The 25,444-nt window shown below is 41.1% G+C and overlaps 1 protein-coding gene across 2 annotated transcripts; it reads left to right on the forward strand.

The window, feature by feature from the left end:
• The first annotated feature begins 270 nt into the window (after positions 1–270).
• LOC139454407 (BBSome complex member BBS4-like) lies at positions 271–25,101 on the forward strand. Of its 2 annotated transcripts, XM_071236096.1 has the most exons (15): positions 271–349; positions 1,071–1,170; positions 3,302–3,445; positions 3,997–4,108; positions 6,536–6,608; positions 13,024–13,047; positions 14,431–14,484; positions 15,371–15,498; positions 15,875–15,929; positions 16,713–16,934; positions 18,914–19,085; positions 20,013–20,082; positions 20,460–20,595; positions 21,157–21,376; positions 23,681–25,101. In XM_071236096.1, the coding sequence occupies exons 1-15, from the start codon at positions 290–292 to the stop codon at positions 24,034–24,036; spliced, it is 1,926 nt and encodes a 641-aa protein (XP_071092197.1). In that variant the 5' UTR covers positions 271–289; the 3' UTR covers positions 24,037–25,101. The 2 variants fall into 2 exon arrangements, with proteins under 2 accessions (XP_071092197.1, XP_071092198.1); XM_071236097.1 differs by lacking the exon at positions 13,024–13,047.
• Positions 25,102–25,444: the final 343 nt, after the last annotated feature.

Genomic DNA, 25,444 nt, shown 5'->3' on the forward strand with positions numbered 1-25,444 from the left:
TGTAAGTTGTAATGAGATTGAATGCGGCATCCTCGCGATTCCAGGGAGCTGTCTCAAGACGGTTACTAGGCAACGTTATTCTTTCAAGACATTTGTTTTGAACGTGATGAAATTTGAGATAGATAAATGTTTCCTTTAGCTACACCGTATTAGTGGACACCAATCATCTTTCTTGTAATCTATCAACACTGTGAAAACACGTATTGTGTACCATAATTTAGCCATAACATGTATTTCAACCAATCAGTGTTCAGGATCTTTTTGCACCGTGTTTGGTAAATAGTTTGCCATGGCGGACGTCGAAAATGCCGATATCGAAAAAGCTGTGGCACCAGATGGTCACAAGCAGGTTAATTCTTTGTTTACGTCAATCACAACTATTCTCTGCTTGTTTTCTTGCCAATACTTTGTTGGCACTGCAGAAATTGCAACACGATGTGAAAAATCGTATCGTTGTGTGTTGTAATAGTCAGTTGTCCTATTTTCGATCAACTAGCCTAACTTCGTGCCGAAAAAACTTCAGTAGAATGAATGAGTGCTTATTTTTTAAACATTAACTGAAATATTTGGTTTATTTGTAAGCAACTGTTAATTTTTGCATGATTGTTTACACCGGCCAGTAACGTTTACTAAAAGTTTTAGTTCGATTCGAGAACAAGGTCTGACGGATTCATTTCACGTCATATTACTTATATGGAAAACATGCAACTTGCAGTAATACATCATCAAGCTGCTATACATAAATCACAAGAGAAAGTAGCTAGTACTTATCATGCTTATTGTGCCACAATAATGTTGTGATAAAATGTTGTGATTATGTCTCAACAGTTATGTGAGAGAACAGGGGCCTTTGTAATTTTCAGTTGATTAATACATCTTAACTAATTAACATGAAAAGTATCTAGCCTTAAATCATTGTTATAAAGATTAACTATAGTGCATGTTATCGCAACGAAACTTGCCCTTGAAATACATTTCATCGCCGCAAAATGTATTGTTACATGTTAAAAATAAACAATCATCACCAAATATATCCATGTATTCATAAGTGTTACTATGGAATATTTCAGGAAAAAGATGAACCTGAAATACAAGTTCCTGCAGAAAAACCAGCAGCAATAGTGCCTTCTCTGCCTGCAGCAGCCCCTCCCAAACCCAGGCCTAAAAAAGGTAAAAAAGGATCTGCTGACTTTGGGTTTAAATCCCAGTAGGGCTGGGACGGATACAGGGATAATTTTAGGTTGGGGCCTTGTGTTTTTAGCCCCTAAATTTGAAAAAAGGCCCACATTTTCCAAAACAATGGGGCATTTTAACATTGTGCTGTATGGGCAAGTGTGGGTGTACCTCTGGAATGTGTGAAATTTCACATAAAGGGCCCATGTCAGAAAATTCCTCAAGTTGCTGGGGTAATTGAGTGTGCATAAGCTCCTCTCAGTGATCTATCATCTCCTTCCGCAATGTCGTTAAATAAGCCAAGGGATGCTGAGAGCTTTTGATATCAAATATATCAACACTCGTTGATAAAAGTGGAAAAATGCCTTTGCAAGCCTCAGAGTTTTTCCACTTTTATCAACTCATGTTGATGTATTTGATATCAAAAGACACTTTGGTGAGATTCTATATGTGAATTCCTGGGGTCAAGTTTGTTCTAACTGTTGAGTGCTCACTGTTTGTCAGTGGAACCAAAAGAATTTACAACTGATATGAACTGAATAAACTATTAATGATGTCAGTAAGCAATATAAGTGATAATGGTTATGTGGCAGGTTTTTTGATTTTGCTATACTGGAAATGAAAATACTACCTACGCAAAGCAAAAGGTTATCTTTTTGCCTTGCATAAAAAATACATTATAACCTCACACTGCATTGGCTGGATGTTGTATAAAACCCATGGCAATATGTGCTCCTGGCAGAATTGACATGAAGATTGCATCAATCTCATTAAAATCAGATCTTAGTTCTCGCTACCGCTAAACAAAGATCTGAGGACATCCCATTACGGGTCACGTCAGACCGACCTTGCGTGAACTTTGACTGACCAATGGAAAAAAACAATCAGAAGGCAGCTTTCTCGTGCTCTACGGCACTAACTTCAAATTGGTGACTACGCTTCGAAACATATTTTGACAAATTCTCGTGTACAAATTTGAAACCTGAACAAAAAACATTCTGGAATGGCTAATAGATGGTCCAGATTGTAAGGATTCAGTCTTTAAACCCAGAGCTATCGTTCGGAATACCTCATGTTAAAGTTATCGAGGTTGCATGATTAGAAATCACATTGCGACTGTCACTTTCATAATCTGGAAAGTGACGCTTTGATTGGTCAGAGGAAAGGTCGTTCTGACGTGACCCTTAATGGGATGTCTTCAGATCTTTGTTTAGCGGTAGCGAGAACTAAGGTCTGATTTTAATAAGATTGAGATTGCATATCATTAATATTTCAAGGGTTTGTTGACCCTATAATTCCCCATCTAAATGCATGTTAGTGTCAGAACCGTGCATGTCTTGACATGGACAGACTGTGCCAAAAACATTTGAGTCTACAAGCCTGAACAATGCATTAAGATCTCTTTAAATAGATTTTAGTGTAATTATATGGACTACTATTAGCTGTGCTTACAAGACGGAACAGAATTTTACTGGACTCGGGGCTTCAAACTAGACCATGCAGAGCTTATGTTCCTTGGACAGGTCAGAAACCTATGATCGTGGGTTCGAATCTGGTTCCCCCTGATTATGTTTCTTGGTTTGTCAGCAATATACCTGTGCTGGTGGGTTTCACCAAAGGGTATTCATTTTAAGACTTGCATCACTTTGATCTTTCCTCCCACATCAAGTTGACACTCCATGATATAACTGGAATACTCTTCAAAGTGGCATTAAAGAGCGTTAGAAATTGGCACTCGTCCCATTGTCCTTGCCAAACTGCCAAGTAGTTAAGGTATCGCAAGGACTTGTAGAAATTTGCCATTTATAAGGGTTTTGCTATATGTTATCATTATAAGGACTAGTTGGCTAAAAATGTTAAGGCGGTCGGGTAGCCTAGTGGTTAAAGCGTTCACTCGTCACGCCAAAGACCCGGGTTCGATTCCCGACATGGGTACAGTGTGTGAAGCCCATTTCTGTTGTCCCCTGCCGTGATATTGCTGGAATATTGCTATAAGCAGCGTAAAACCATACACACTCACTTAAAATGTTCTACTGCTGCATTAAACCAACTCACTCACTCACTCACTCCACTATATCACAATCATGATTATTGAGCTTAGTTAAAAACATGTTGTGTCTGTGCACAGCGCCGGAGCTGCCGGTGTACGAGCGCCGGAACTGGCTGATCCACCTTCATTACGTGAGGAAGGAGTTCAGCACATGCAAGTCCCTCATCAAGGAGCAGCTGGCTGAAAGTGGGGGCATGTGTGAATATGCTGTGTATGTGCAAGGTAGGGAACACTGGGTGGGATCCAGCAATTCACCCCAGTAGATGTGCATCATTGCACTGTGTTCACAGCCCCATGAGGATGTTGCAGCAAGAAGGTTCCTTCTAACTAGAGCTGGGATGGGTAACTCGGGTATAGGGTCGGGTGTGTACCCACAGGATGTGGTTGGTCACAAGGTATATTATTTATTGACAATAACAATAAAACTCCATGGTCCCAGGGCTTCGAAAACAATCAGGCATTTTGTGTCCACAGCTGGTACCCAGGTAGAGTCGGGTAATAGGGGGGCGAGTACTTCCTGTAACTAGAATGATTATTGGGTGTCACAGGGACTATTGCCTGGCTGATAGTGTGTCATTCTATCAATATCGCAGGAATAATGGCCCCAGACTACACTATGCACTTCATTTATGGCTCTGTTTTGAATGTTGTTTTTCTGTCCTGATCTATCAAAAATTCAGTGATTAAGTAAAGAAAACCTAAGTATATCATTTCCATAAATTTTGTGGTTTGTGGCTTTTTAAACAAATATATTGACCTGTTTTTATCTTCAGCCCTGATTCTGCGACAGGAGGGCCGTATACAGGAGTCCCTAGAGATGTTTCAGACCTGCACACTACTCAACCCTCACAGTGCTGACAATCTGAAGCAGGTGGCCAGGTCACTGTGAGTAATCCAGGGAGAACTTGTCTCCAGTAATTCTAACAGCACCTACACCAAGTTATGGAGAGAGGTTAATCCCAAGTACCCACATGCTCCAGGCAGATGTTGTCCCAGTATCCACATGCTCCAGGCAGATCTCGTCTCGGTATCCACATGCTCCAGGCAGATCTTGTCCCAGTACCCACATGCTCAAGGAAGATCTCGTCCCAGTACCCACATTCTCCAGGCAGATCTTGTCCCAGTATCCACATTCTCCAGACAGGTCTTGTCCCAGTACCCACAGGCTCCAGGCAGATCTCGTCCCAGTACCCTCATTCTCCAGGCAGATCTCGTCCCAGTACCCTCATTCTCCAGGCAGATCTTGTCCCAGTACCCAAATTCTCCAGGCAGATCTCGTCCCAGTACCAACATGCTCCAGGCAGATCTCGTCCCAGTACCCACATTCTCCAGGCAGATCTTGTCCCAGTACCCACAGGCTCCAGACAGATCTTGTCCCAGTACCCACAGGCTCCAGACAGATCTTGTCCCAGTACCCACAGGCTCCAGACAGATCTTGTCCCAGTACCCACAGGCTCCAGGCAGATCTTGTCCCAGTACCCACATTCTCCAGGCAGATCTTGTCCCAGTACCCACATTCTCCAGACAGATCTCATCCCAGTACCCACATTCTCCAGACAGATCTTGTCCCAGTACCCACATTCTCCAGGCAGATCTCGTCCCAGTACCCACATTCTCCAGGCAGATCTCGTCCCAGTACCCACATTCTCCAGGCAGATCTTGTCTCAGTACAGGCTCCAGACAGATTTTGTCCCAGTAACCACATTCTCCAGGCAGATCTTGTCCCAGTACTCGCAGGCTCCAAGCAGATCTTGTCCCAGTACTCGCAGGCTTCAGGCAGATCTTGTCCCAGTACCCACAGGCTCCAGACAGATCTTATCCCAGTACCCATGGGCTCCAGGCAGTTCTCGTCCCAGTACCCACATTCTCCAGGCAGATCTTGTCCCAGTACCCACAGGCTCTAGGCAGATCTTGTCCCAGTACCCACATTCTCCAGGCAGATCTTATCCCAGTACCCACATTCTCCAGGCAGATCTCGTCCCTGTACCCACATTCTCCAGGCAGATCTCGTTCCAGTACCCACAGGCTCTAGGCAGATCTAGTCCTAGTACCCACATTCTCCAGGCAGATCTCGTCCCAGTACCCACATTCTCCAGGCAGATCTAGTCCTTGTACCCACAGGCTCTAGGCAGATCTTATCCTAGTACCCACATTCTCCAGGCAGATCTTGTCCTTGTACCCACAGGCTCTAGGCAGATCTTATCCTAGTACCCACATTCTCCAGGCAGATCTTGTCCTTGTACCCACAGGCTCTAGGCAGATCTTGTCCTAGTACCCACATTCTCCAGGCAGATCTCGTTCCAGTACCCACAGGCTCCAGACATATCTTATCCCAGTACCCACATTCTCAAGGCAGATCTAGTCCTTGTACCCACAGGCTCTAGGCAGATCTTGTCCCAGTACCCACATTCTCCAGGCAGATCTAGTCCTTGTACCCACAGGCTCTAGGCAGATCTTGTCCTAGTACCCACATTCTCCAGGCAGATCTCGTTCCAGTACCCACAGGCTCCAGACAGATCTTGTCCCAGTACCCACATTCTCCAGGCAGATCTAGTCCTTGTACCCACAGGCTCAAGGCAGATCTTGTCCTAGTACCCACATTCTCCAGGCAGATCTAGTCCTTGTACCCACAGGCTCTAGGCAGATCTTGTCCTAGTACCCACATTCTCCAGACAGGTTCCGTAAGGTTCTGGGGTATGACCAGGAAAATCAACACCATATTTGTCAGTGGTGATCTAGCTCCAGCAATTGCAGGTCTCCTGGAAAATTAAGACACTGATTTCTAAAGGTTTTCCCAGCTAAGAAAACAAAAAAATGAATAAAGAGTTTGTTGTTACCATTTCTGAATGTAGAGAAATATCAGGCTAAACATGGTCACAAGTGAAAATCAGGAAAGAATAGGTGTTGACCACACAATGTAGTTGCAAATAACCACTTGTCCAAAGGGGGCACGAGTGGCCCAGTTGTCTAAGGCGCTGCGATTCGCTGTGCAGAGTTGCGTCCCTTGGGCAAACCAGAAACCTATGATTGTGGGTTCGAATCCCGGTTTGCTCCGATTATGTTTCTAGGTTTGTCAGCACCATACCCGTGCTCGTGGGTTTCACCAAAATGGTAAACGTCTGAGACCTGCATCACCATGGGCTTTCCTCCCACATTAAGCCGACACGCCGGGATATAACTGGAATACTGTTAAAAGCGGTGTTAAACCCAACTCATTCACTCACTCACTTGTCCAAAATGAGCTGTTTACAAGTTCTGTAAACTCCTGGTGTCAAGGATGCAGTCACTCAGTGTTTGTTGTCCTGTGGACAGGTTTCTTCTGGCGCGACACAAGGCTGCTATAGATGTGTACACGGAGGCTGCCAGACTTAGCAACAGGGACTGGGTGAGTAGCAGTGCTGTGTCTCGTCATCAGTGCTGTCGTCAACGTCTCACTGCATGACATTCCTGTGTCTGTCTCTGTCACTTGGTCTTCTTCCTGCCATGTAAATGCTCACAAGCTGGTCCACAAAGCGATCTTAGTGCTGACACAATTGTAGCTCCCATACTTTAACATAGAGTTACAACATTCTTTGTTTCTCCGTGTGTGACATACGCTTGCAGTCAGAAAGCGCACGTAAAATCTCCAATATAAGTAAGTAAGTAACATTCTTTGTGCTATAATCACTTTGTGGAAGGGGTCCTTAAAACGTATTTCAGAATCCAGGGTTGAAGGTTATTCCAGGAGTAGTGTTTGTTAGCTTTATTACCATTATAACTACAGAATACATAGCTTGTCAGTGTTATCGCCACCTCAGATATATTGACAATGTTGTCAAATATGACCCACAGTGCCATATTCATTGGAATTTCGCAAGGTTTAACATGAGAATCTATGGAAGAAATATTAAAATATGTTAGTTTCAAGAATGTCTAGTTAGGTTAATTAATTGGTAGATATTGCTGCTAGCTGTTACAGGTGTGTCAGGTTAAATTTGCAGGTGTGTGACTGTGATAGTGCAAGCTGCTGACTGTTATAGTGCAAGCTGCTGACTGTCAGTGTGAAGGGAGGTAACTTTACAGGTTACACTTGCAGGTGTGTGACTGTGATATTGCAAACTGCTAACTGTCAGTGTGAAGGGAGGTAACACTACAGGTTACACTTGCAGGTGTGTGACAGTGATATTGCAAGCTGCTGACTGTCAGTGTGAAGGGAGGTAACTCCACAGGTTAAATTTGCAGGTTTGTGACTGTAATTGTGCAAGCTGCTGACTGTCAGTGTAAAGGGAGGTAACTCCACAGGTTAAATTTGCAGGTGTGTGACTGTAATTGTGCAAGCTGCTAACTGTCAGTGTGAAGGGAGGTAACTCTACGGGTTACACTTGCAGGTGTGTGACTGTGATTGTGCAAGCTGCTAACTGTCAGTGTGAAGGGAGGTAACTCTACAGGTTACACTTGCAGGTGTGTGACGGTGATATTGCAAGCTTCTGACTGTCAGTATGAAGGGAAGTAACTCCGCAGGTTAAACAGGTTAAATATTTATTTTACATAATTTAGCTGATAGCCTTGGTAACAAATTAGGAAACAATAGAATCAATGTGGATGATAAAAACTATTCTGTTTTTCTTTGGGTGATCATTTTGATGAGTTGACAATGCAAAATGAGATTTTATGTTTGAGAAATACAGGAGAATCTCATGCATTTGTCTTGGCTTGATAATTGTAAACCAGGGCAGTGGGATAGCCTAGTGGTTAAAGGGGCACTGATCTAACGCAATTCCCCGGACTGGTTGTTGCCTTTGTTATTGTTTTTTCCCCCGTGAGTACCCGGATGATACGCAACGCAACTGAGCGTGACCAGAGACTGGGCTACCGTCTGCAAGGACAGCTAAATAAACTTGGAGGCTGGAGGCAATATGTGTTTTACGAATTTTTGCATAAACAATGATTGGTTAACTGTGATCTATAAAGATTTCGACAAAGGGCGCATGTTAATTAATTTCTTCAGCCTAAACAAACAGACAAAAAGAAAGGCGGAGCTAATCGGATTTGGAAATACCCCAGATGGTTATAGTTTAATACTAAAAAAAGAATCTATGCAGTGAAAGCATTTTCGGATTTCAGATTGCGTCGATAATACGATTACTACTCCCTTGTTGTCATCCACGTTTTCTCGTATAACCCTACACTTGTGTATTTGTCGCCATTCACTTGATGCTCAGTTAATGAATTTATTACAGGTACAATTAGTGGTAGCACCACTTAGATTACCTGACAAAGGTTCCCATTTGGCATTTATTGTGTCTGGGGTAATTATTCAATCTAAATCCAGGTTTGAAGTGAGGTGAAATGTGTGTTATGTAATATGCACGTGGCAGACCAGCAAGAGGTGAATGATCAATTGATTTACTTTTTTTTGTAAATCAACGGATCGTTCCTAGTCATCAAAGGATTAACAGAAAATACGTTGATTGATTAATTACTGTTATCTTGCACAGTGGATATGTCAAAAGTGAGTGTTTACATGTCTAGGCTTACTAAAACAAAGGGAATACACTCATATGGCGTGAAGTGCCGATGTAAAAACAACATACTTTGTTCAAAGGGTTAACTGATAATACGTTGATTGATTGATCATTGTTATCTATCACTCAATGGAGTTTTTAGGAACCGTGGACGTTATGAAAACAGTTGTCACGTGGGCTTTCTCAGCCGACCCTTGAGACTTGACACCTATGTGAAACACCTGAAACAATCCAAGTGATCAGTTCAGAAACGAACACGGGTTATAATATCCCGAAACGATATATATCATTTAAAATATGTGATTGTTACAAAGACACGCGACATCGAATAAGTTTCTTTGTAAAGCTGCGGACGAGTGGAATATTGTTCCTTTGTGTGGATATTCACGGATACATTCCTCGAGCAAGGAAGCTCCTAAAATTTATACACATAAATTTGGTAGGTTGCAATTATGGTATTTGCATTTTGTTTTCCTTCATTTGAACCGATTCGTTCATGTTTCTCTACGTCTTGGTTGGGAAATTCTTCAATGCACGATAGACGTTGTTTTCACATGTCTTTCCTTTGTAAGCGTGTATATATTACAGTCAATTTGTAAAATGTGATTCTCTCAGGCAATTTATAAAATGTGTAAATATTTCAGTCATTTTGACTAAAAAATCTGTCCAGATTGATTAAGATGATCAAAAGGGCATACAAACATGACAACAGATCATTATGTAGGATTAGAAGCCAAACAACATAGAAATGTACTTTTCAACGTAACATTTTCAGTCTCTTGGTGATGACATTAAACATTAAAATGTTTGGAATTCGGTATCATACTAATACAAATGGAAATGTTTTTTAATCAGTTTGAATAAATTTGAAAATGTTACACATTTTGGCAGTAAAAAAATATACACACTATAAAAAAGCAATGCTCAGGTGAAATATTTACTTTGTGTCGCAAGTCAAACTAGTGTAAACGAAAACCGCAAAATTACCAAGCAAGTGACTTATCAAAACTTCGTCACCATTACCGATGCTACCCACAAAGATACCTACATTTCCTTTTTATCTCGAAAACTGTATTTCATTTTGTTGATCAATGTGACCATACACCCTTATTACTACCCATAAAAGTGACTGATGCGCTCACGAATTGCGCAGCAGAGGTCGCGAACTAGTCTAGATTTCTGCTATACATCCGGGTACTCACTGGGAAAAAACAATAACAAAGGCAACAACCAGTCCCGGGGAATTGCGTTAGATCAGTGCCCCTTTAAAGCTTTTACTTGTCAAGCCGAAGGCCCGGGTTCAATTCCCGATATGGTTGCAATATGTAAAGCCAATTTTTGGTGTCCCCCCACCATGAGATTGATGGAATATTGCTAAACACAGTGTAAAACCATACTCACTGGAAACCAAATACCTGATCAACAGACAGGCTGGAAAATCAGTTAACTGGATAATATAATACTCAAGTTTTGATTGGGATAATCAGATGTGATCATATTATATGTATGTTATCTTATGAGAATCATTTTTGTGTATCATTGAAAGACAAAAGACCCGTGAAGATTCCAGGATAGAATAGGTCTTCAACAACCCATACTTGCCGTAAAAAGGCGACTATGCTTGTCGTAAAAGGCAACTAACGGGATCGGTGGTCAGGCTCGCTGACTTGGTTGATGCATGTCATCGATCCCAACTGCAGGGATCGATGCTCATGCTGTCAATCACTGGATTGTCTGGCCTAGACACGATTATTTACAGACCGCTGACATGTAGCTGGAATATTGCTCAGTGCGGCGTTAAACAACAAACCAACCGATGAAACACAAAAACATCCCTATCAAAAGTTATATAGTATATATTAAACACAATGTATTTATCTCCTTGTTAAATCTATATAAGTTGATCAAGTGCGGTAGTTATTACAACCGATATCCTAGAGTACAGAAGCAGCTGGATTGTGTTAGTAGTGTACCGGGTATTCTGTAGTTGAGTTTGCATGTCTGTGTCCACAGTATAACTAGATGGCAAACACAGTCAAACTATCATCACAATAGCACCTGCCATGTAGTTTATTGTTTGCTAGTTGTAGTGTGTGACAATATTCACAGGATTCTTTATCCTAGGTTAAACATGTCAGGGCTCGACAAATCCACTCGTCCGCTCGTATTGACGAGTGGTAACTGATGTTGGGCAAGCTTAATTTATCAAATACTCATCCTGACGGATGAGCAGATACTCACAGCAGTTTAATTTATATTTGTTTTGATGTGCGATATATTGACACGGAAATCACGGCTGTTCAGACGATCGATATTTAAGTCGCGTATAGCCTTAACAGTTAGGCTGAGGTTTGTCTCTTGATGTATCTTTGCGCAGGCTTTGCGCTGAAACCAGTCTTTATTTATAGATGTAAGCAGCCGGTTGCTAACTAAACCAAAATGGCGGATATGAGAAAGTTTTTCTCGTTGGAGGGTCGTACCGACAAAAAGCTGACTGCACAGGCGGAGAAACGAAAACTTAGTCAAAAACAATACGATACACAAAAGCAAAAACGTGTTGTACAATCTGCGTGGTTGAGTGAATTTGAATGGGCAAAATTTGATGATGATGACAGCAAGTTGTATTGCACTGTCTGTCGAAAATACCCCAAACTATCTGATCCCAAATGTGGACTCGTAACTGGTTTACATCATAATTTCAGAAAAGAAACTTTGAAATTTCACACTAAAAGTAGGAAGCTTATTCAGTGCTGTGAACATGATAAAATTTTTGACAAACCCCAGACTGCGCAGGTTGCCAAGTCAATACAAAAAGTTGACGAAAAAAACAGTGAAGTTTATGAAAAGCTATTCACAACAGCCTACTATGTTGCAATAGAAGGGGAACCATTTTCAAAATTTCCAAGTTTTTGTCAGTTGCAGTCTAAGAATGGTGTAATACTTGGTACAAATTATTTGAATGATCATGCTTGCAAGGCATTCAATCATCTCCAGGTGTCTCCTCTTCCACAATCACCCTGACAGAGTGACAGGCTGATGTGAAACTTTTGCTCTGAACTTTGGGGTCTGCAGTACTGTTTATTGTAACTCCACTGCAGCTTCATTTAATTTATTAATATCACACTGACAGTGACAGACTGATGTGTCTTTCATCATAACATAACTGTTCAAAATAACTTAACTTATTATTCCTTAATTTATTCAGTATTGTCTTGCTGTGGAAATAAAAACACAAAATAAATCTTGAAACAATTTATTTACTTTGTTTTCATGGTACATGATACATGATATTGTCTGTTCAGCATTGAGCAATAGGGCAAGTGAAAATTTGGCAGGACGAGTACAAAATAAAAAGCACTTGCTCTGCAGGACAAGTAGGGTTGAATTTTTTTTTCCAGTCCTGCATGTTGAAAAGAAAACTAAATAATGTTCAAATTTAAGGGAAGTAATCCTTATGATACATGAACTATTAAGCAGTAAGGACTATAGGACTAGTTCCAATTTCTATTGCTGGTTTGGCTGGTTCAGGGTAGACAGACTATATAACCTATAGAACAATAAACAAACGAAAAAAGAATGTGCGGTATTTCTATGTGCATAGTCTATGTTATTGTTGTTGTGTAAATATGGTTTTAATATTTGGTGCTGTCAACTATCTTTAACTGCTGCAAACTCTGAACTATGGCAGTACATGTACGCCCATGGGTTTCGTGTGTTGTGTTGTATTTCATGATCTATTTCTACTACATCATGTACAAGTATACTGTTTCTTGCTTATATTAACATAATTACATTGATTTTGATAATTGCTTAGTTATGATAGTTAATATTTAAAATAGGCGGCTATGCTTGTCGTAAGAGGCGACTAACGGGATCGGGTGGTCAGGCTCGCTGACTTAGTTGATGCTTGTCATCATATCCCAATTGTGTGGATCGATGCTCATGATGTCAATCACTGGATCGTCTGGTCCAGACTTGATTATTTACAGACCTCTACATATAGCTGGAATATTGCTGAGTGTGGCGTTAAACAACAAACAAACAAAACAAACAAACTTATAATCAAAACATTTAGCAAACGTGTACTTAAAATAGATATTTAATGTTCAATGTAATTAATATTTGTTATATTTATTGCTGATCATAACATCTACAAGTTCAATGTGATTGTTATGGATAATAATTAATTGATAATAATAATAATGCTAATGAAAGTCCTTTTCCCCCAAACTCACCTGGTATTTGACTTGCATGGGTGTACGCCACTGTTATAATGGTTGTCATGGTTACCAACAGAGAGAACAGGGTTTTGCAAAAATGGTAAGATTTCTTCCAAAAATATTTTTATTCTATGAATCATTCATGTTGAATAGAACTATTTAATCTGATAGTATGTGTATTATGTTTATTTCATTATCAATGCCAATATTCCTTTTTATTGTCCTTTGGTTACCGTAACACTTCTGACAGATATCGAGCTTTCTTAGAATGTGTGACATATTAAGATATCTTAGGTCTATCTTAGGTCTTATTCCTGAGATCGTGTTGAAAATCTGGACCTAGCATTTCCACATCTGATTACCTACAAGTCATAAAATATTTTAAAAATGTATATGATTTACTAACCCAGTTATTAATGACATAACTCCACATGTCCAAGTAGATATACGTCTTTCAAAAGAACTTAAGAGTTTCAGATTGAAAACTGGAGTCCTTCATCTCTTTCCTTATTTTCCATTTTTGACAAAGATAGTAAGACACAGGGTGGCCTTGTGGTTAAGGTGTATGTGTGTCATGAAAAAGACCAGGTTCTATTCCCCATCATCTTCCTTAGGCAAGGGAGTTATCTGACTATAAAAGTCCAGTTTCCACCCTTGCCGAACTAGGCTGGTATTCCAGAGTTACACTTTGGCTGGACTAAAGAGTCTATGCATAGTCCAATCAAAATCGCTTAACTAGACATCCTGTTTGTAAACAACATGAATTTTGCCATGCAGATTTCGGTTGACTGCAGGTTTGCAATGCATGTTTACTCTCAACTAGGCATTGTCCTGATATTTTGCAAATCTTTTCATGTTTTTAATCAAGGTGCTCAAGTGATTTGATGCACATCACAGAGTAAGTCCCGTTTTATAAAAATAAAGATCTTGATTCTGAATCAGATCCTCTAAACTGGGTGCCGCCATTTTGTTTGAAGCAAATGCAAGTGATATAAGAAATGGAATCTGATTGGTCAATAAAAGGGGAAAAGAAGGGACATAACTCGTAATAGCAACTGGTGGTGCTACGATCGAGCCTGGAAATTCCAGCGTTGTTCAGCAAGGGTTGAAACTGGACTTATATTATCAGTTAACACCCTTGCCTCAGGAAGATGATTCACCACGGGTACAGTGTGTGAAGACAATCCCTGACTTGCCCAGGTGTGATATTATTGAATGTGGGTGAAACCCGACTCCCTTGTATTCACTTAGGGGGCCCGTGGAGTAGCCTTGTGGTTTAAGTGTTCCTTTGTCGTGCCAAAGATCTGGGTTCAATTCCTCTCATGGATACTCTGTGTGAAGCCCATTTCCAGTGTTTCCCGACTTGAAATTGCTGGAATATTGATAAAAGCATTTTAAAAACATATTAACTTACATTGACTCATGATAACTTGTTGAAGAGATGCTTCCTGTCCTATATCAGGTTGTGTTTATGTGTTTGCAGGAGATTTACCACAATCAAGGCGTGTGCTACATGTACCTTCGAGACTTCCCCAAGGTTCGTAACTGTGGCCGTTTCACAAAACATTCATCATACAGGTCTGGTGATTACATCCTTGACTGAACAAAGGGAGATAACCCCCATCAGTTGCTGTGATACTGCTCTGATATTGCTGAACATTGATTTGAATTATTTTAGGTCAAGTGACCAGTTGGCTTAGAAAATAACTGGCCATCAGAAATGGAGCACCATTTGTTTTGTTATTTATTTGTATATCTGAAATACAGAAATAATTCACTCCTATTGTTTAATACTGAAATGTACAATGTTTAACAAATCATGTCCTTCCTTGGGTACATTGAGAAGATTTTTCTTGTAGTTTGTTGAAAATGCATTATTTGGTTCAGGATAAAGATATGGACTACGGTAAATCGTGAAATTAATGCGTCTCCAAAAGAATGCGACCCCTGGCCCCCAGTCAATAATGCGACTCAATATGAATGCGACACCCCCTCCTCTCAAGCATCAGTGGATTTATATCTAAAGAAAATGTCCTCTGTCAGGTTTACAGGAGAATCCTCACCCTCATCCAACCTTACATTAATCCAATCACACACCAAATAGCATCACTCATTGTTTTCAGCATATGTCTGAGTTGGTATTTCTGCTATCCAAAATGTCTTATTGTTTATATAAATGTGTTGTTTAATAATGTGAGCAAAGACCACTCACATTTTTTGCATTTAATTCAGGCTCGCATTAATTTCAAGATTTACAGTATTTGATATCAGCAATGTTCATTATATCTGAGCAATATCCAAATAATGCATCCTCGTTGTGCTGAACATCAAATTGTTTGTTATCACCATGCCACAGTTTTTTTTCTCTCTTCTGATATCATCCTTTTGTCTTCCAATGATTATTTCTGACTTGGCATTTGCAGGCCAAGGAATGTTTGAAGCAGGCCATTGAGTGCCGGCGCCATGAAATCTCTTATGTGATGCTGGGCAAGATACACTTGATGGAGAATGACATCAATGCTGCTATAGAGGTGTACAAGAGTGCAGTCGAGTAAGTCACACACACAGCTAGTACATATATCCACTCACTTGATCACCCACCCCACACCGCACGGCAACGCTCCACTCCACTCCACTCCACACCGCACACCGCAAGAGCAGCATAAAACAATACTCACTCACTCACTCACTCCAATCAGCACAACACAATCTCACTCACTCACTCACTCACTCACTCACTCACTCACTCACTCACTCACTCACTCACTCACTCTAATCCAATCCAATCCAATCCAATCCAATCCAATCAACAGAAAGCAACACAACACAACTCACTCTAATCCAATCCAATCCAATCCAATCAACAGAAAGCAACACAACACAACACATGAATATTATATCTCATTGTGAATTATCTTCTATTTTAGTTATTCCTCTGAAAATCCCGACCTACTGACGACTCTCGGCTTGCTGTACATGCAGGTATGTTCTACTGTAGCAGTACATCCGAGACAAGTCCCAGGACTCAGCCATCACCCAGTACAAACAAGGCCATGCATTTTAAAGTTTTGGGTTTACTGATGTTCTTACCAGTTAGCATGAGGTTAGGTTAAATTGGTGAAATTTGATTTACCCTCACATCAAGATTATTGCACTTATATAGCGAGGTGCATGCATGGGTGTGTGTGGCTGCTTGTACTAGTCAGGACTGATGCCGATTTATAGTGCTAGCTCACTGAGATGCCATGCACAGTTTAATGTGAATACCCCACTCAGACACAGAATAATGACTGTGAGCCTCTTAATGCCAAGTGCCAGACAGGGTAACAACAAATACCATATTTTAACATCTTTTGGTATGACGCGGCCGGGGATCGAACCCCGGACCTTCCGCTCACCAGGTGGACGCTCTACCACTTGACCATGGAGGCGGTCAGCATGGGTAGTTTGAAAGAACAATTGAAACATACTTTAGTAGTTCAATATGTTTTTTATTTATTTTTTATATCATAAACTGTTTGGGTTGGCCAACCTAGTGTGCAAAATTATTTGGTAATTGTGCATAGTTTAAATATTTTCACAGAAGGACCATATATCTTGTGACTTGACAAAGGTGACATATTCACCAGTGGTTTCGAAGATATCCACGTTGTCATGCCAATTAATGAGATAAGGATGTGATTTGACAAGAAAATACTAGTGTCCGCTATATCATAGCAAATGTTATAGAGCCCGGTCAATTCTGTGTCTCGTTTCTAACCATAGATTGGACAGTACCAGAAAGCCTTTGAGAATCTTGGCAATGCCATGACCTTTGACCCAACCCACACAAAGGCTATAATGGCTGCCGGGAGTATGATGCAGAGTCACGCAGATTTTGATGTTGCCTTGACGAAGTACAGGATCGCTGCGGTCAACACCCCAGAGAGTCCGCCCCTCTGGAACAATATTGGCATGTGTTTCTTTGGCAAGAAGAAGTTTGTGGCTGTAAGTGTTCTCTGTTGATACGGGTGGTGGTGATATTTAAATTGTTTCTTCATAATATATTCTCCCCAGCAACTACAGTAGAAAATTTTGAACTGTTCCCCTTACAACTATGTATGTACAACATTTCTCGACAATATGTGGTGTGTATTAATTTGGAACAAACTTTATTTACCATTCTTTTCCTTGTTACCTTTGGGGGCATGGGTCTAAGGCTCTGCAATTTGCTGTTCAAAGTTGAGTCCCTTGGGCACACCAGAAACCTACAGTGTGGGTTCAGATTCTTGCTCGCCCTGACTATGTTTCTAGGTTTATCAGTACCGTGCTCTTTCTCATGGATTCATGGACATCTAAGACTTCCATCACTGCAGGCTTACTTCCTTCATTAAGCTGATGTCCCGTGATATAATTGGAATACTGATCAATGTGGCGTTATACCAAACTCACTCACTCACTCACTGTGACCTTTGATTATTACATTGATGGTTTTGTAGCATGCATTGCCTGATAGATTGCTGCATATGTCAGATTTTGACTTCTTTGTGCACTTAATGCCATATTCTACCCCTTCTTTGATATAAAGTTTGTTTATTCTGAGGAAGTGGTCAGTTTTTGCAATTTTTGCCTTGATTTCTTTCCTTTTGGAATCATTGTGATGTAATGGTCAACCCATTCTACCACCACACTCAACTGCCAGGCCGTACAGGGCGCATGTTTGCCCAAACTTGCTAGCTCTATGCCATGCAGCAGTAGGGAGATAACTCCATCTATTCAATTTATTTCTCACAGTTTTTCAGCATTTCAAAAGAGTTCTTGGTTGGTTGGTTTGTTGTTTAACACCGCACTCAGCAATATTCCCGCTATATGACGGCGGTCTGTAAATAATCGAGTCTGAACCAGACAATCCAGCGATTGATATCATGAGCATCTATCCATGCAATTGGGATTGATGACCGTGCATCAACCAAGTCAGCGAGCCTGACCACCCGATCCCGTTAGTCGCCTATTACGACAAGCATAGTCGCCTTTTACGGCAATCATGGGTTGCTGAAGACCTATTCTACCCCGGAATCTTCAAAAGGGTTCTCTTCCCATGTCTGTGAGTGTGTGTAATGTGTTAACTGCCAATGAATGTAGAGCCTATTGACCAAATAATTCTGGTCAGTGTGTAATGTAACAATGATTCAGTTTCTGACTTAAATGAAGAGTTTACTCTTTAATCCATCTCTGTCTGTGTTTGAAAAGAATTGGATGCCCTTGGGTCTTAGAAGTTTTTCCAATGATATTTGAATCTGGGGAACTTAAAATTCTTTAACCTTAAAAGTTAGTGTTTTGGTTTGTTTGTTGTTTAATGCCACACTCGGCAATATTCTAGCAATATGATGGTGGCTTGTAAATAATCATGTCTTGACCAGACAATCCAGTGATTCATATTGTGACCAACGTTCCATGCCGTCATGGTGGAATGACACGCTATCAACCAAGCCTCCGAGCCTGATCCAATCCATTTGTTCGCCTCTAACAACCAGCATGGGCTTCTAGGGAATCTGTTCTAACCTGGAATCACCACAGGCCCCTCTGTTTCATGCTTACCATATTCGACGTAATAAGCGCCCAGGGCGCTCTTAAAATTAGAAATAGGTGGCCCTTATTAGAATATAATTTTCGTGAGAAAAAAAACAACAGAGGAGTTGAAAGATCGTAAATTTCATGGTTTTATGCTAACAGCCTGAAATGATACAAAAGAAAAGTCTGTGCGTATTATACACGACAGATATTTTTTTCCAGAATTTGATTGCCCATAATTAAGGGTGCATATAACACACGAGTGCGTATTATACACGAATAAATAAGTCTTGTGTACATTGATCAATAGGAAGGGGTGCTAATTGGGATTGATTACTAGCTATTCAATATATTAGCAAATATGGGCGTTTATTACGTCGAATACGGTAAGTCTGAACTCTGACTGTATGTTGCAGGCCATCAGCTGTTTAAAGCGAGCCAGCTACTTGGCGCCGTTTGACTGGAAGATCCTGTACAACCTTGGGCTGGTGCACCTCACCATGCAGCAGTACGCCTCCGCATTCCACTTCCTCAGTGCCGCCATTAACCTCCGACCCAAGATGGCGCAGCTCTTCATGCTTTTGGCTGGTAGGGACATTCTCAAATATTTATCATCTTTATTTTAATTAACAAAACATAGCTGCACTGTCCAAATATGTCATATTTGTCATGAATTTGCAACTGAGATACAAAAATCGAATTTCTTCCTTAATTCATACAACATACATGCCAATTTACAAAAAAGGGCTAATAACACACAAGGGTTAATTATCATAGACATATTAAAGAGAGCGCTTATGTATTTAGCCTTACACCATCTGCTACGAATGCAGGCACATCTTGTTTATGGCCTGGCATGAAATCCATCTATAATGTTTCATCTGTCCAATCGAGACACTCCTCTTGTATCATTGTAAGCAAGGGGCGGTCAGGTAGCCTAGTGGTTAAAGTGTTAGCTCGTCACGCCGAAGACCCGGGTTCGATTCCCGATATAGGTACAATGTGTGAAGCCCATTTCTGGTGTCCCCCGCCGTGATATTGCTGGAATATTGCCTCCCCACCCCCCACCCCCTCCCTCTATTTTGCAGTGACCATGTGACGGTGGGGATAGATCGGCTGTTACCTTGGGGTGGGTTAATACAGCAGACAATTTAGTTATTGCAAAACATATGTTATTCACATAAATCAGGCTGTAATTATTAAAAGTGATTTTAAATTTTGCCAGGGTTTGTGAAATAGGCTATTATGATGGCAGATTTTATTCTGAAAATATCTTTTTGAATGGTTATAAATTTAAACTGACCAAGTTTCATATCACCCATTCGTTTACCGGAGTTCGCTGAAGGGGCGAGGTGTAATTTTTTTCTGCACATAATATTCACATTATGTTTTTTCCAAAATGCTGAATTCGAGGGGGGTGCACATTATACTTGGGTGCGCACTATACTCAAGAAAATGTTTGTTTGATTGTTTACATGTAACTGTTATAGTACAGGCGTGTTTACACTGTTTCAGTTTCTCTGACCAACCTGGAGGACCCGGACAATGCTAAGCAGGCCTATGAGCAGGCCATGACACTAGATAGGTAGGTGTAGAACTTGTTCTGTGTCTCCACTCTATAGGAATTATTTACGAACGCTGTCATAGAGCTGGAATATTGCTGAGTGCGGCGTTAAACAACATACAAACAAACAATTCACCTCATGTGACCACAGGTATCAGGTTAGAGGAAAACATCCAGCTATGATCATAATTAATATTCTAGTTGTCAGGAGAGTGAGTATGGTTCTGTGGAACTTGTAGCAATGTTCCAGTAATATTATGGTAGGGTACACTAAGTCGGAGAATCAAGCCCAAGTCTTTTGGGGCACCTGCAAACAGTACAGCTGGAATAATGCTGAGTGCATTGTTAAGCAACAAACAAACAAACAAACAAACATCTGTACCCTGTTTGTGCGGCAGTAAGGACCCGTCCATCCCTCTCAACTATGCTGTGTTCCTGCTCAACACTGGAGACCGGAGGTCAGCTCAGAAGAATCTGTCACAGTTTGAACAGAGGGTGAAGAACTACAAGTCTGGCGTGCCCATCGATCAGGAGGTAATGTGTTGTTGATGACTGTACTCAGTGTGTACTGTGTGTTCAGATTAGGAGCTGACAATAATATATATCTACATTACTGTCATGCCAGGAGCTGCTTGTTGTATCCCCAGATTCACCCCAATAAGGGATCTGTCATCCTGATTGTGATGCTTGGTTTGTCAGCATCATGCTTGTGCTTGTAGGCTTCATCAAGATGGTCACTAAGCCCTGAAGACCCGTGAAGATTCCGGGTTAGAATAGGTCTTCAGCAACCCATGCGACTATGCTCATGGGCGGATACCGCTTTTTTTAAAAGGGGGGGTGCACAATTAAGATCTATTTATTGTCTTTGGTGGTAATTTATACAGAAATAAAGATTTTTTTTCGAAATAAAAAGGGGGGGTGCGCACTCATGCGTGGATCGATGCTCATGATATCAGTCACTGGATTGTCTGGTCCAGACTCGATTATTTACAGACCGCCGTCATATAGCTGGAATATTGCTGAGTGCGACGTTAAACAACAAACCAACCAACCAACAACATTATTTGTGGACTATGGACTTCTGTGTCTCCCCAGCTGATGGACGTGGCCAGCAAGATGGGGCCACTTCTACAGGTGGGGGGCAACCTCACCTGGAAACAGGGAGCAGCTGAACCCAAGAAAGAAGCAAAACCATCCACTCCAGAAAAATCGCCCCGTCCAACTTCGTCTGTATCTGACCCTGTTGTCATCCCTCAGTCTGGACCTCGGCCTACAACCTCGTCCGCTGTGGAAGCCAGTCTGTCGGCTACTCCTTGTATGTATCCTCTCATGCTGTGTCTTCCTTCGGAGTATTTTTTTTTACCTGTCTAATAACAATTGCAATACACTAAAATTAAGTCTTACCTTTGCGAACATTTATTTCTGTTTACAATTGGATAGTCAAATGACCACATCTTGTCAATTTAATCACGATAATGCATCGCTAAGGGAGACGAGTGAAGCAGGTGCCATCTTGTTACTGTCACTGATTTTGAGCCCCTCCCTGACAGTCAAGTTAAAAATAGATGCACAACATGATTGGTCACATGACATTGCAGACAGGAAGTTGCAAACAGAATCATCATCGGTGCATACAGTTGTTCTGATGCAAAATTATCATCAGATCAAGTTTGATTAAAATGTGCATTAGTGAAAAAGTAAGTTTTGAGGTATGCTTTCATTACTTATGTAATATCTTACGTCGTGTAGCTTAATTCGTAGCATTACTTCACCGAGCGTGGAAGCATCTACTTTGATTTCGTCATTAAGCACATAATTATGTATTGTTTAGGGGCTCGAATAGAGGTGAGGCTTGAACATATTACGTGGGGATATATCAGCTGTGTTAGGCTTAAAAAAGTAAAAGAATTGGTTATAGTGAGGGTTTTTGTTTTGTTTGTTGGTTAAATTAGTATGTAACCAAATAAACAGTTCACTACCATTAACCTGGGAAAGGTCCTCCCTACATAAACAAGCATACAAACTCCTATTGCAGCCATGACCATAAACACAAAATGTGCAGTAAAGCAGTGCACATGTAAAGGGAAGTAACTGCGTCCTATCTTGGATCGCATTGTTTTTATTAGTATTAGGATTTTAAAATGTTTTTTACAAATGGAAATATAAACAAAACATGCGTGAGACTTTAAGATGATGAGGGCAGTGTCTGAGGACCAAGACTATTATTTTCTTTAGCCTTAGTTGATCATGTTCCATCATATTGCCAGGCAGTTTGGTGGTTGAAGTGTTGGTTTAGTTTGATTCCAATTATACAGAGTGTGAAGTCCGTGGAAATTGTGGTCGCACGTTGTCCTGTGCACAGCACACTAGTCACAAATGAGGTGAAGTTTAGTAGTGCTGGTGGAGGAGAGTAGTTGGATAGGTGACCATGTAGCATGTTGTCCTGTGCACAGCGCACAGGTCACAAATGAGGTGAAGTTTAGTAGTGCTGGTGGAGAGTAGTTTGATGGGTGATCATGTAGCACATTGTCCTGTGCACAGCGCACAGGTCACAAATGAGGTGAAGTTTAGTAGTGCTGGTGGAGGAGAGTAGTTGGATGGGTGACCATATAGCATGTGTCCTGTGCACAGCGCACAGGTCACAAATGAGGTGAAGTTTAGCAGTGCTGGTGGAGGAGAGTAGTTGAATGGGTGACCATATAGCATGTGTCCTGTGCACAGCACACAAGTCACATATGAGGTGAAGTTTAGTAGTGCTGGTGGAGGAGAGTAGTTGGATGGGTTGACCATGTTCGCAGCTTGCCTCTAAGTGTTTATAGGACTTCAGTCCTGCCTTGCATTTAGACATTTTTTACATGAGGCGACTCTTTAGACAAGAGAATGAGTACTCAGAATAATGAGATGGTAATGTGGATGTAACCATCTAGCGCCTTTATCAGAAACCTACACCAAGTATTAAACTGTTTTCTTCCTGTACACTGATTATGACCAATATACATGCACATGCGTTATCAGCGATGCATGTGAAAGACTAAGAACTACCACAAACATGAGACAACCATATACTTGTAGTACCAAGCAGCCAATCATCTTCAACATTGTTTAGTGTAATGGTCTCCAAAGATAAGATATATATGTAGGCTGTAGTCATTAAGTTAGGCTGGTAAAACATGATGAGGGTGTGCTTTTTTTTATTGTCAACAGGCCCTCCTGGCCTGTGAACTTTGGAAACTACTTTTTCTAATGGGACAGATCCAGGGTAGTTTGCAGGATGTGACCTCATAGCACCAGTAGGATTTTGCACCTGTGAAGATCAGGGGTAGAATAGCTCTTCAGCAACCCTTGCATGCTGTAAAAGGCAACTATGCTTGTCGTAAAAGGCGACTAATGGGATCAGGTGATCAGGTTTGGTTGATGCATGTCATTGTATCCCAACTGCATGGGTCGATGCTCATGATGTCAATCACTGGATTGTCTGGTCCAAACTCAGTTATTTACAGGCCGCTGTCATATAGCTGGAATATTGATGACTGCTGCCTTAAACAACAAACAAGTAGGATGTTCTACCTCTTCAAATTTTCACCTCAAGATGATTCAAGACTTGACCCATCTGTTTCAGTACCAGACCTGGACAAAGAACCACCTAACTTGAAACCTGACATGCTGTATGAATCAGAGCCGACCGATCTGAGCTTGATGGGTGATGACAAGCCACCTGTCTCACGGTTCGACAACCCCTTCTCACCGCCCCCACCAGCATTGTCCTCGGACATCCCCAAGAAAGGTCATGACCTTCCCAATCTGGATGGAGGACTACCTCCGGTCAGGAGGGCTGGGATGTTGCCGAGTCTCGACTCCCTACCTGCACCACCTAGGAACAACCCGACCGAAGATGATGATGGCGATGACATTGAGGAGGAAATTGAAGAAGCAATTGAAAAGCCACAAAAGAGATCTGCTGTACCAGCTTTGTGAAGAAGAGATTCTTATATTTGATTTGTAAATAGATGGATCGTGATGTGATATGGTGGTAGAGATCTGACACTACCTTGATACTGATGAGTATCGTAGTATATAATGGAACAATGTTACAGTTTCTTTTTGTCCTCTTGGTCATTTTGTATTGGTTTCCACAAACATAACAATGGTCAGAATAGCAACATTTTTATTTTATTTTTCGTCCAGTTCAATTGTATTTCATGTTTTACAGATTTCATTTGTCAAAGACTTAAAGGTAGAAAGCACAATAAATTTGCTCCTGGAATAAAACAACATTCAAGTCAAAATTAGTTTTAAATTTCTTAAATTATGATTTACTTTTTCAAACTTGTTGGTTGGCCTTGACAAAGGAGTTGCTGTTCGATGTCTTTGTTTATCACTATCCACACTAACTAGTAGAATGCCAGTGTGAAAGTATGATTATCCCCTGCCCAACAAAGTTGGTGGGGGATATAGAAAGGGGCTCCGTCCGTCCGTCCGTCTGTCACGTTTCGATTCCGGAGCATACATGTAACTCAGAAACCGTTCAATATTTTTTCATGAAACTTTGCAGGTCTGTCATGTATGTTTCCATGGCAACAAGATGGACTTAGGTTCCAAACTCTTCTTTTTTTACAATTTCCATGACAAGTTCCACCTCGGTTGAAAAAGGTTAGGGTTTGTTTAGATTTAATTATGTCATAAATTCTGCAACAGGGGCGGGGGGATATAGCCCCGTTAGTTGCAAACACTTGTTGTTCTAATGATCCAAACCTGTGTGAACAAATAAAGATTATCTAAAGGTTCAAAGTTATTAACAGCCATATGGTAGTCTTTATGTTAATGCTGTGCTTAAGGCAGTGTAACATTTCTTCTCCCTCACTGTTTGCAATGTTTGTTTTCGGTTTCATGTAGCAGTACATGTATGTGGACATTCCATGTTTACACAGGAGTGTCAATTGAGTGAGTGTGAGTGAGTGAGTTTGGTTTTACGCCGCTTTTAGCAATATTCCAGCAATATCACGGCGGGGGACACCACAAATGGGCTTCACACATTGTACCCGGGTCTTCGGCGTGACAAGCGAACGCTTTAACCACTAGGCTACCCGACCGCCCCGAGTGTCAATTGAGAAATGTTTGTATGTTGAAATAATGGGGGCACTGGTGACCCTGTTGTCTTCAGAGTTGCTACACAGGGTTAAGTCTCTTACCCATGCCAGGATCTGCTGGCTTTGAATCCAGACATGCCTCACTTAAGATCCTTGGTCTGTCATGGGGTTCAACAAAGTGGTAAATCATCTTGACCTGCATCATGATAGACTTTCCACTCACATGAAGCACATTCAACTTGTATAGAATACTGAAATACTGTTTCAGTCTCAGAGTGAATAACCCAACTCTCTAG

This window comes from Haliotis cracherodii, unplaced genomic scaffold, assembly GCF_022045235.1.
Source record: "Haliotis cracherodii isolate W230 unplaced genomic scaffold, xgHalCrac1.p SCAF_10, whole genome shotgun sequence".
NCBI classification, from domain to species: domain Eukaryota; kingdom Metazoa; phylum Mollusca; class Gastropoda; order Lepetellida; family Haliotidae; genus Haliotis; species Haliotis cracherodii.

Bases quoted from the DNA above. Each gene is read 5' to 3' on its own strand.
- LOC139454407 (XM_071236096.1), top strand. From the start codon at position 290: ATGGCGGACGTCGAAAATGCCGATATCGAAAAAGCTGTGGCACCAGAT. The intron at 1,171-3,301 runs GTAAAAAAGGAT...GTCTGTGCACAG, and splicing joins CAAACCCAGGCCTAAAAAAG to CGCCGGAGCTGCCGGTGTAC. The intron at 20,083-20,459 runs GTAGGTGTAGAA...TTTGTGCGGCAG, and splicing joins CAGGCCATGACACTAGATAG to TAAGGACCCGTCCATCCCTC.